Source organism: Dysidea avara, chromosome 5 (assembly GCF_963678975.1).
Source record: "Dysidea avara chromosome 5, odDysAvar1.4, whole genome shotgun sequence".
NCBI classification, from domain to species: domain Eukaryota; kingdom Metazoa; phylum Porifera; class Demospongiae; order Dictyoceratida; family Dysideidae; genus Dysidea; species Dysidea avara.
The window spans coordinates 38,703,993-38,716,860 of NC_089276.1; the positions used below are offsets into that span (position 1 = coordinate 38,703,993).

The 12,868-nt window shown below is 37.6% G+C and overlaps 1 protein-coding gene and 1 long non-coding RNA gene across 2 annotated transcripts; one reads left to right on the plus strand and one right to left on the minus strand.

Annotated features, from left to right (window-relative positions):
• Positions 1-1,347: 1,347 nt before the first annotated feature.
• LOC136256860 (uncharacterized) lies at positions 1,348-4,401 on the minus strand. Its single transcript, XR_010701678.1, has 3 exons — positions 4,072-4,401; positions 2,139-2,210; positions 1,348-1,624 (listed from the first exon to the last, which is right to left on the minus strand). It is a non-coding gene; the product is annotated as an uncharacterized lncRNA (long non-coding RNA).
• Positions 4,402-7,299: 2,898 nt separating this feature from the next.
• Positions 7,300-10,891, plus strand: LOC136255263 (26S proteasome non-ATPase regulatory subunit 10-like). The gene is made up of 5 exons (XM_066047989.1): positions 7,300-7,361; positions 7,403-7,469; positions 7,755-7,850; positions 10,684-10,779; positions 10,886-10,891. Exons 1-5 carry the CDS (start codon positions 7,300-7,302, stop codon positions 10,889-10,891), a joined length of 327 nt encoding a protein of 108 aa, XP_065904061.1.
• Positions 10,892-12,868: the final 1,977 nt, after the last annotated feature.

Here is a 12,868-nt window from a genome sequence, read left to right on the forward strand (position 1 = left end):
TGTCCATAGTGTACAGTATCTGTAACAGTGCCCGTTATGACTTAGCCCCACCCAATCTACCTTCTCACTGTGTGTGTGGCAAAGATTTTTCTGTGTCCCTTGCCTTTAGCTGCACACATGGTGCTTTTCCTATCTAGAGATCTGACTGCCAAATTGTTATGTGATGTGTGTCATGGTGTGTAAATTTAGCCCCACCTACAATCGCTCTCTGTGTAGGTATTACAACATCGTTCTGTTGTGGTTGAGGATGATGCTAGAGTGGAGATCTGGGCTGCAGGATTTTGGCAATGCTCACATCATAAAAGCGATAGTTCGATACTCACGATCAAAAAAATCATAATCGCGATATGATAATCAAGACTCACGGTAGTGAGTCGCGCGGCCAGTAAAGCAGAAACGCGCGCCGCAGACAATAAATGACGCGACCACTATGTGAGGATTTTACAAGAACGAACGTTGTCAAATTCGGCCTTCCTGTAATACACCTGTCACTTACGCTATCCCTCTGAAACTCTGGAGTTGAACTCATCGTGTCACTAGTAACTACCACACAAGCAGTGAAGAAAATCCATGCCGATTGTTTTGTGATCGAGGTTGCCGACATCAAAGGGGAAGTTTCATTTTTTTTTTTAATCGCATGCGGTTAGACGCAATCGCAGATGTATGCCTTGCGTTCCTTTGTGCATTCCAAACATTGATCGCCCTGTTATCGCTTCAGTATTCACTCAATCACCTCAAGATTCACATCATCGATTTCACCATACATGATTACCCTACAGTCGTGATTTCAGCACCAAACGAAGTTTCAGTCGTCCTCAGTCGACCTAGAGGCTAAATACAAATCCCAGATTGTTGTTTTCCGCAATACTCGCTTGGCATGTAGGGCAATGTGTCTTTAAACTGTTCTGAAAGTTTCGTTCAGATTGAAACATTTGTTTTCGAGAATGGCTAGTTTGAAATTTGAATTTAGTCGCCCCCACGTCATTTGCTCTCTAAGAATTTTACTCGGAATTTAAAGAATGATGCAGAGCACAACTGCGGTCACTGGGTATTGATGAACTGGCGCTCTATGTAGTTAATCAGTACATATAGCAACCAAGAAGTGTGCTGCCATAGATTATAGTCCATAGATATAATCTATGGTGCTGCATACCATCCTTCGATTTGAAATTAGTCGCCCCCACATAATTTGTCCTCTAAGGGCGCGGCTTAAATAATGACACAAGAGTACAACTGCGGTTACCAGTTGTTGACACAAGCTGTGAGTAATTAGCACATGTAGCTAGCTTAAAAGGAAGTGTGCAAAATCGCCTAATACAATTGTCACCATGCATTATTGCATTTTATAGCACCCCCACACCAAATTCCACATGTAATTACAACATACAGAGGAGACACATGAATACCAAACACTTTTCACAACAATAATGTAAGAATTGTACAATAATGACTGTAATATAACTGCTATGCAAATGTTTTCCAGTGGCCCGCCATGGTAGCAAGTCTCACATGACGGCATGTATATTCATCCAAACACAATGGGAGTAACGAGTAAGTATGATGACAACAAGTTGGTATGACTCCATTTGTAGAATCCAGATGAGTGGGTGTGGCTCCAGTATGTCTAAACAGTTAACAAACATTCCTGTTATGAATACGTGCTAGAGTTGCAATATAATAGTATAGTATTTAAATGCAATAATACATAGTCTCCATTGCATCACTATCAAACGACACTAAGTGGAGGATATTGTTGCATCTCTAGTATGTACACTCTATCAGTACAACCTATCTTAATGGCCACTAGTATAGAAAGACAACCACTCTTGAAAAGCCAATTCCAATTGAGAATTTATACACTGTTACCTGCTGAATGAGTGAAGGTGGCAATAAACAAGTTCCACCGTAATTTATACATGTGATCTGATCCTGTATATTCTGTCAGTGGATGAGATCCACTTGGCCAGGACAAAATGTGACTCAAGTGCCCTGGATGATCCATACTCAACCAACTTATGACCCAGTGGCACAATGGAACTGACTATTTATAGAGAATACAATTATATTTATTTCTAAGATGTGTGGATGTGTGGACACATTACAACACATTACATGTACATACAAGACATGCTACGTACTGTTTTAGCATTTCAAGTCACCACATTATACACGTACCAGTCAACAATGCTTCATAGTGCCCATCAGTAAACCTGAAGAAAAGTTACGAAAAATAAAAATTCACATAAGTACAATGAAACCTCATTAATATGGCAGGCTGTGAGACCAAAAAATTTGGCCTGAATAACAAGGTGGCCTTATTAATGAGGTCATAAGTAATGCTTAGCTATATTTGGGACCTACTAGAGGTGGCCAATATAATGAGGTGGTCTTATTAAAGAGGTGGCCACTAAGTGAGGTTTCACTGTACATATAGTTCACAATATTGTGAACAATATTAATGGTTAACAATATACACTGAAACTTGCAGGTCACTTCTTGTGGAAGATTGCTCTCTACACAAAATGACACATTCAGAGATTGTATTTAGATGGATGATACAGTAACGCATTGTGACTTCAATACTCGTGATGTGTCACTGCTAGGCAGCAACCATATACACGGCACTGCCACATCACACTTGCTCGCACACACAATTTTGCTAAAGATTTTACAAATTGATAATTAAGGGGTGTGGCAACTAGCTGTTTCGCTCGCAAGACTGTGTGGCAGCTGTTTCCCTTCTGTACAAGTGGCCACCAAGACAGGTCCACTGTGGATGAAAGCCAGGCATTACCGTATAGCTGGTAATTTTCGAAAGGTTTTTATTTTCGGATATTTCGAAGAGGCCCTTCTCTTCGAAAATAAATTCCCACGTCCGGTTGTTTTTCGAAAATAAATTCCCACAAGTGAAAGCAACCGTCCAACTTTCGGCGATTCGTTCGTGTATTCCTCGAGTTTTAGCTCAGTATTGCTGATGTTAATGGGTAAACTGTATCATTGCTGTACCAATAACCAGAAAACAGGTGATCCAGAACTGAATGGGAATTGATACCAGAATCTATGGTAGGATAGCTAGCTATGATCGAGCGTGATCGTGCCAGTGAATTCACTCGACCCGAGATTCCCTCAGTCTTCTTTCCAGTGCACAGGAATGGGGAATATTCCATCAGTAAGTAAGTTTTCGGCAAACATTCACGCATCTTCATAATTTATGACACGAATTTCCATTTATTTGAAATCCATCTGGACTTCGAAATATGCACTCTTCGAAATTAAAATCTTTCGAATTTCAGATTTTGCTTCTTGTGCGAAAATTTCTGTTTCAAAAATAACCCGCTATACGGTAGATATTTGGTATTTCATGTGTTGAAGACACTCCAGGGCTTCTGGTAGTCTCAAATCTCACCACAGTTTAACTCAGGCAGTGTTGTGGTCACCACTAAACTACTGGAATGCTGTGTTATGTTCATCTTATGCTTGGCTACTATATTGTAGAACTGAAATGGATACTCTGAAAAATATATCCTATGGATAATGACTTCATCACTTTCTTCATCAGGAGCTTATAAGGACCAATAGTGAAACTTTTTACACTTGGGGCTGACAGTCAACTGCCTATGTCTGAAGCAGTGCTTTTGGTGCTCTAACAGATTGGCTGCCCCCTTGCTGCCAGCACTCACTGTCTCATACGCTGTCATACACTAAATCCATCTCTATAGCCAGTTAGAACAGCATGCTTCTTACCTTTTTTAAGGCCGCATAATGCAGCCACCTCTTTAAAAGGCAAGGTTAGAAAATTTTGTCCCTACGGCCTGAATAATGACCAGTTTTCACTGTACTATTAGTGATTAGTGATCATGGGGGATTATTTATTAAGATACTAAGATATACAAACGCTACAACCTCTAAATATAGCAGTAAATGTTTTACCCTGGTCCAATGTCTCGTAATAATCGTGACTTCGTGAGAGCCTCTACTGTGACAAATACATGTTTATCATGATAATTTATGTGCTAATCGCCTTTTTACAATTAAGTTTTACAACACAAATACATGTATAGTTAAACTCACCAACTGCGACTAAATCCCTTCAACACGAAAAGACAAGTAATGAGACAACCTTGGAGACAACAGCCACACAAGCCTATTCTGGTGCGTTTATTTAGTAGTAATATAAATTTTAAAGGCGTTTATTTACAACAGGACATAATTACGCGCCCCTCTATTGTCTCTGTACATACTTGCCTTTTCTTTACTATTCTCATTTCATTTCACAAGATCTCTTGGCAGGGGCGTAGCTTCTTCACTTGAATTAGTCAATGCTTGAAGTAGATCGAGATACTCTAATAGAACAGTCACATTTCTACAAGTGCCATATTTTTATATTGTAAAGTTTGTAAGTAGCTAGTAATTTAAACTATACAATCCGATGCTAAGCAGAAGTTGTAACTATGCTAAATATTGATTGCTGTGTTACAGCTGTTTTGTGACTGCTCTAATAGAGTATCTTGATCATTTCAATGCAGTACAAGATGAAAGGCAAAGTGTTGTTAAGGATTTACTAGTTAAAATGGGTGTTAGTTGACTACAGTTGCATGCCACTAACAGGACCGTCCAGAGAAATTAGAGGGCCCAGGGAAAAGAGTTAAAGAGGGGCCCAGGGGCAAGGAAGGGTCTAGATCCTGACTGCTCTATTAGAGTATATCGATCTTTCTTTAAACAGGTATTCAAGTGGCCCCTTTCGGGCTGTGGTAGGGGGCAAAATACCCCAATGTGGGCGGCCCTGGCCACTAAAATTACAGTTATATTTTAATATTCTGTCACTGTAATCTGGGGTTTCTGTCAAAACCATGGAAACTCACCTACTGTTATCAACAGTGCATTGCTTATTCTAACAAAAAGTATTGAAATCCCATCCAAAAACAACTTATAGCTGTAAAAAAAGTGCGCGTCCAAGTAAAGCAGAGTTAACTGTGACAAAATGTAATGATATCATAATGCGGCCATGTGCGAGGTGTGCAAGTTGTAAAATTAATATTAGCTAATCAGATAATACAATGTTATTGTTAAAGTGTTAATGAGAACTATGTGATGCTGCTAGTTTTTAAGTGTGTGAGCATCTTCATAAATGCCACATAAATTTAATTCTCAATAAAGCAATGTGTATAGATTCTCTGATAGTAATAAATAGTTTGAGTTTGGCCGCCTTTCCTGTATACAGCAATGCTACGAACAAAGGAAAGGTGGCCAAACTCAAACTATTTATTACTATCAGAGAATCTATACACATTGCTTTATTGAGAATTAAATTTATGTGGCATTTATGAAGATGCTCACACACTTAAAAACTAGCAGCACCACATAGTTCTCATTAACACTTTAACAATAACATTGTATTATCTGATTAGCTAATATTAATTTTACAGCTTGCACACCTCGCACATGGCTGCATTATGATATCATTACTTTTTGTCGCAGTTAACTCTGCTTTACTTGGACGCGCACTTTTTTTACGGCTATAAGCTGTTTTTGGATGGGATTACAGTTTACTAGCGCGATATTGCTGTAAGATTACTAGAAACATTGCTACCAAGTTTATTTAACTGTTTTGTAACTCTTCAGGCTTGTTTATTTGCGAAATGTTTGGTTGCAAGGCTATAACAAGCTGTGTATATTTATCGGCCGCCCACGCGATTAGTTGATCGCTTTGCAAAGTGTCTAGAATTCCACTAAAAATGCTACTTGAGAAGCTGACTTAGCTGTTTTATAACTGCTTGGCTTTATTATGGAAAAGTTTGGCTGCAAGGCTGTAACAAAAACTTGTAGAAATATCGATCACCCACGCAATTAATTACCTAATTGATGCACTTACAAGAAAACCATAATCTATGATGGTGTTAATTATGCTTAACATGCATTGAATACTTGGAACTTGACTGAAGATCATTCAAAGTGTAATTATCATGATATTATTGTATCGTGAATAATACTTCAATATCTATCGTGATAGTGAATTTTCTACTATCGCTCAGCTCTACATAAAACCTTTCTGATGTTCGTGTCTTTAACAACTTTGCAGCAACCAATCGTTCTTCTACTGTTGCTGCTGCTTTTGTTGACATGAATGTGAGAAACGTCATACCTATGAGTGAAATTGAGCATGGCAGTTTTACCCCTCTTGTTGTTTCCATTTCTGATGGTATGGGTAAAGCTGCTATCATGATGTATAGCACCCCTGGCTCACTTACTGAATGCAAAGTGGAATTCCCCATATTCTTTGATGATGGGCTGGCTCCGGTGTTGTTTGGGGTTTTACCCTGGTCCCTCTGTTAGATGCTTTAGAGGCTCACGTTCAACCTCTCAGTCTACAGTAGTCCTCCTTGCTATCCATCTTGCTGTTTCTGAGGTTAGGCTTGCTCCACCCTGATCGTTAGGCTTGTAGGCTCTATTTAGGCCTTTTCTGTAGTGTTTAGACAAAAAAATTAAAAATAGTTTACTTCTTTAGATATGTGGAGGTGGAAGTGCCATTAGGCTAATATTAAAAATTTAAAAAAAAGACTGTTCTATTACAGCATTTTAAGTTTTAAGTACAGGTGTGGTGTATGTTCTATTAGAGTATTTGAACATAAGTCTGTATATTTAATAAAATGTATTATGATCCAGAGGAAGTTGGATACATTCACGTGAGCTATATACCCTTAATTACATTGTTTGATTTTGTATTTCACGTGATCCCCAATAGTTGCAATACTAAACTGAAAAATGATGGGATTGTTAGACATTTGGATCGTTCTTCACGTAAAGGCTTTGAGGCAATGTACTTTGTTTTGTAATCGGTGCTTAAATTCTGAGTGAAACTAATAAGTTGTGGTTTGGTATACACTGCTTCACCAATCTTCACGTATGTATTCTATTAATAAAACAATGATGATTCAGTGAGTTATACACTGAGATCGATGTATTATCCTCCTAAACAGAGTTTTAGAGGTGCTTAAAGCGTGTCCAACATCCTCTCTATGTGATCTGAACAATTCACTTATCTGAACACTTTTACCATTGCCTGAGACACATTGGGGTTCGGATAACCAAGGCTCTACTGTACCTAAATATAATACTACTAAACAATGGGTGTGGGTTTGCAACACTAATCCTGAGAAGTGGGTGTGGCTCACAAAAGAAGCTGTGTTGCAGCAGGACTAGACTATGATGCATTAACACACTTACCTATCATTAATTAATTAATTATTTTCACATGTGATCCAATCTGGGTCAGATAATGTGTGAAGCAGCTCAGACCGGATGATCCAGACAAATTATGACCCAGTTGACCCAGATTACCTAACTCAGTTTCATTGCTGCCAGTGAACACTGCTGAAATGTATACTGATTGGTGTTTTGCTAGGAGAATTGTTGTATTGTTTGTAGCCACAGGCGGAGTTGTGAGTGATTATTATAGGAATGAGTTGAAGGTGTGTAGATAGAGTAACTATTGTAGTGTAAACCTTTTGTTTGAAAAAAATCAGGATAATGGCTATTGAGGAATAACACAAATCCAAACATGTGCAACAAGTCTGTGATAAGCAAAAAAATCATTTGTTGAAATAACACTTTAGAGTCCTCCAAATAGGAATCGTTGTGACTAAAAGGCTTACAGTTACTATTGGTAGTGTAAACACATCACATGATCCAATATGTTGTAAACCATGTATACCAGAAGTGTGTGATGTTATCATATAACTGTTGTGTTCCCACAGAATAGTACACCTCTACATGTTGCTGTGAGGAGTGGTAAAGAGGAAATAGTAAAGTTCCTAATTGAGAAGGGAGCTAATGTCAATGCTAGGAGTCTGGTGAGCTAATGTATTATGTGATGAGATGTGGTGTATATTAGTAACAGATTGTTGTGGTGTTAACATGTTGTTGTGTTGTTAGTTCTGATCATCTAACAGAACATACACCAGTGAACAGTGTTGAAACCGGGTCACTACTGTTGACCTAGATAACCCACTGACCCAGATAGCAATCCAGATTAGATCCAGATTAATTAAAACTGAGGCATGCACCAAGAACTACATTTTGAACACTCAACTAACATGTTAAGTACAAAGGGTAGCTGCTATGTGAAAACTAAACTTATAATTAACAATATGTCAGTGGGTATGGTTCCACATAAACAACACATGTTTCCTGTAAGTGGGTGTGGCTTTGTGCAAACTTCAACACATTTTACTGATAATTGTGACCATCTCAGCAAAAACCTGTCTAGTTCGCACAACCTCCGAATTTTGTTTTGTTTTCTCAGCATTATCTGCATTGTTCAAGGAATGGTTCACCAAAGTTTCAGTTGATTATAGTGAGTAGTTTTGGAATTACAGTGCTAGACAGTAGGAAGAACAAGGAAATTGATTTGTACAGTGACTATACTAAAAATAAACTACAGGTGTTTACATTTGCAGCCATAACTTCCATTTGGATTAGTCTACAAAGTTGGAATTTGGCTTACAATGTTCACCATGGATTGGCAGATCAACCAAGGTATAGTTTTAGCCCTACAGTCACTTGCGCATAGGCGTATGAAGGCAGTTTTGGTGAAGAAACGGCAGCGATTTTGTTGAAGTCTACCACATTATAAACAAATGCATGTGACATGCAAACCATTGAAAGATTTTTGAACTCCCCATGAGTAGGCAAATGCGATGGTGTATAGGTTTAACACTTCCTATCCTGAGTAATGGCTAAATTAAACCTTGTGTAAAATTTTCTTTGTAACATGTGTAATTTCACCAATTTTTTAAAAACTTGTTTTCCTCAAAATGCATGCTTGACAATTTTTCGCTGAGAGGGTTACAATTTAGCATGACTCATATGCCTATAAAAATGTATCATATGCTCTCTATATTGAAGTGGGTGTGGCTCATGACAGAAGCTGGCCTACTAGACTATGCCTTGTATAATACAATCAGTTAGTGGGTGTGGCTCCATGTATGCCTGCAAAGAGCAATGGACATGGATTTGTACATACAGCAGTTATCTGTACCCTTGTTATCTGGAATTGGAAATGACTGTTCTATTATAGTATTTTGAGTATAGGTGTATGTTCTATTAGAGCATTTCAACAGAACTCCGTATATAAATATTTATCTGAACACTTTTACCATTGCCTGAGATACATTGGGGTTTTGATAACTTGAGGTTCTACTGTACCTAAAGACCACAATAGTACTGAAAAATGGTTGTGAGTTTACATATTGCTGCAACACTAATCCTGAAAAGTGGGTGTGGCTCACAAAAGAAGCTGGGCTGCAGCAGGACTAGACCGTGACGCATTAACGCACTTCCACATTGTCAATCTAATTAATTCATTTCACATGTGATCCAGTTTGGGTCAGATCTGGGAGCGGGTCAGATCTGGGAGCAGCTCATACCAGATGATCCAGTCAATTTATGACCTGGTTGACCCAACTCAGTTTCATTGCTGCCAGTGAACACCACTGAAATGTACACTGATTGGATTGAACCTGTTTTGTTAGGAGAAATGTTATATTGTTTGTAAACATTGTCAGAGTTGTGAGTGATCACTTGCATATTATTGTCTGCTTCATGGAATGAGTTGAAGGTCAGTAGATAGAGTCTGTTGTAGTGTAAACTAGGGTTCCACCGATACAGAAAAATATCTACCAATCCAATACCGATACCTAGCAGTAAATTTTCACCGATACAGATACCAATACCGATAATTGCCGTATAATTTATACACCTCTCAAGTTAGTAATGTGTGACTGCTCTATTAGAATATTTTATTGTGCAGTGACTATTCTATTAGAGTATTTCAATCTTTTTCATGCAAACGTAGCAAGTAGTAGTTGCTCAATGTTTAACAAAGCAATTCCTGCAGCTTTTAAAATGCTCAACACTATTTCCAACTTGTCATACCTCATGTTTTGCTAGCATAGCATTTATAATGATAGTTATGGTTATAACGATTGGCGCAAGTGGCTATTAATCGGATTTGGAATACCTAAATAACAGATACTGATTGATACCAAAAGCCCAATATCGGCTCCGATATGATTGGGCATGATATTGCCCAAAAAACACACACAACTTCAACTTGCTGATTAGATATTGTTAATCATAAAACAGTAGCAATAGTACAGCAGCAATATAGTACAACAGCAGCAGTATAACAGAAGAACAGCATTACAACTTCACCAGAAAACTACCAGGCAGTACAATAATAAAGCAGCCTATTTATAAGGTTAATTGAAGAATATTCCAGAATCTGCCAGATGTGTAAAGTTTACTGTTTTATTCAACTTTGTTTTTCTCACTGTTCTACAACTTAAGTCAGCAGTACTGTTTATTATTTCAATTTCAACCTTTATTCCAGCGATACTGATCCGATTATCGGTGGAACACTAGTGTAAACACCTTTTGTTTGAAAGAAATCAGGATAATGGCTATTGAGGCATAACACAAATCCAAACATGTGTAACAAGTCTGTGATAAGCAAAAAAAACATTTGTTGAAACAATACTTTAGAGTCCTCCATAAAGCAATCATTGTAACTAAAAGGCTTACAGTTACTATTGGTAGTGTAAACACATCAAATGATCCAATATGTTGTAAACCATGTACACCAGAAGTGTGTGATGTTATCATATAACTGTTGTGTTCTCACAGGGTAGTACACCTCTACATGTTGCTGTGACGAATGGTAGAGAGGAAATAGTAAAGTTCCTAATTGAGAAAGGAACTAATGTCAATGCTAAGGATATGGTGAGCTAATGTATTATGTGATGAGATGTGAATTGTATGGCTTCAGTGACTAAGCTAATAATAGTAACAGATTGTTGTGGTGTTAACATGTTGTTGTGTTTGTTAGTTCTGATCATCTAACAGAACACACAACAGCGAACACTACTGAAATGTACACTGATTGGCTTGAACCTATTTTGTTAGGAAAATTGTGGGAGTTAGTAAAATGCGGAATATGGAATAACAGAATTGCAGAATAACGAAATAAGCAAAACTTATCTATTACAGATTGTACAAATAGTTACATGCTCTATAGCTATCATACTTTATTTACACCTTGCAACAGCTCTGCATGGCATGCCAGGGCAATGGATAAACAGCAGCTTGGCGAGCATTAAATGGGATGAGCACACAATCAATCACCCTAGAACAATCTACCTTTGCTAAACTTACTTATCTATACTCCTTAGTTGATATAGCTACAAAACGCCAAGATCTAGTTCTATTCTTAGGTTAAACTAGCTGCCCTGCATGTGTATACGACCGAATTTATTAGAGTCACACGAGTTCAGTAGGAAGTCCAGTGGGTGTGTGTCTTTAAATGGGTTTCAAAACTCTTTAGGTTTGAATCAAGAGTGTGGGTAAGTAAGTTTAGTGAAGGTAGATTGTTCTAGGGTAATTGGTTGTATGCTCATCCCATTTAATGCTTGCCAGCTGCTGTTCTATTCATTGCTGTGGTGCACCATGCAGAGCTGTTATAAGGTAAATAAAGCATAATTACTATAGAGCATATAACTATTTGTACAATTTACAAAAGATAAGTTTGCTTATTTCATTATTCTGCAATTCCGTTATTCCGTATTCGGCGTTTTACTAACTCTCGAGAATTGTTGTGTTATGATTATTGTTAGTATCCATTTGTTATATTGTAATGTTTGTATAGTCTGCACACTTCACCTGAGGAGGCCAGACATACGGTATTTGGCATTTAATAAAGTTATGTGTTGTTGTGGTCTCAAGCCAACCCTAAAGTAAACTGAGAGGTTTTAAGGTTTCTATAATATTATATAAATACACAAAAATTTTGAATTTTCAACTAGAGTAGGGACCATATTACATCGATAAAAAGTACTGAAACAAGTTGGAGTAGTCCATGGTATTAAATTACAGTATAACAATAAGAAGTGCTATATCCCTACTGTACATTTCTGTTATGGTATCATGAGCACAGTAGGGATATAACACTTCTTAGACTATGATATGGCTCATTTACAGGTTTACTAAATCACTTAGTCACCTGACATGCTTACTTAGTCACCTACACATGTTCACTTAGTAACCTGCCCTCAAGTAATTTTGTACATGATAAATAATCATAGCACGAAAGGCACACTGTAGTACTTGATAATACTGTAATCTACTCCAAAACAGCCAAGCTGTAAAAAAGATTGCGGCCCTCAGAAAGGCTATGGTGAAAAAAAAGATATGAAATCCAAGGTGACGGCCAAGAAATGGCTGTGATGGTAGGTTAATGGTAAAAAATTTAATAACGACAATTCTTGTGAATTTTGTGCCAAGACCAAGCGGCACCAAATTCACCTGAATTGTCGTTATTAAAATTTTTACCATTAACCTACCATCACAGCCATTTCTTGGCTGCCACCTTGGATTTCACATCTTTTTTTCACCATAGCCTTTTTGAGGGCCACAATCTTTTTTTACAGCTTGGCTGTTTTGGATTAGATTTCACTTCTTTTTGTATTTGTATACCCCAAAGCCGGCCATAGGCCGGCTTTGGGGCTTTTTTAACCTATCTTTTTTTCTTTACCACAGGAAGAAGAAAAAGATGAAGCAGATTTTTTATACTTTAACTAATTCAGATTTTATCAGTAAATGTACAAATATATATATATATATATATATATATATATATATATATATAATACATACAGTTATTACATGTCAATTATTCCCTACGGATAACTTGTTTGCAGCTGATCTCTCTACTGGGTAACTTGAAATGTAGCTGAACTCTATATAGGGCGATTTGCTTGTAATGAACTCTCTACAGGATTCTCTCTACAAGGTGACTTCTACTAGCTGAACTCTC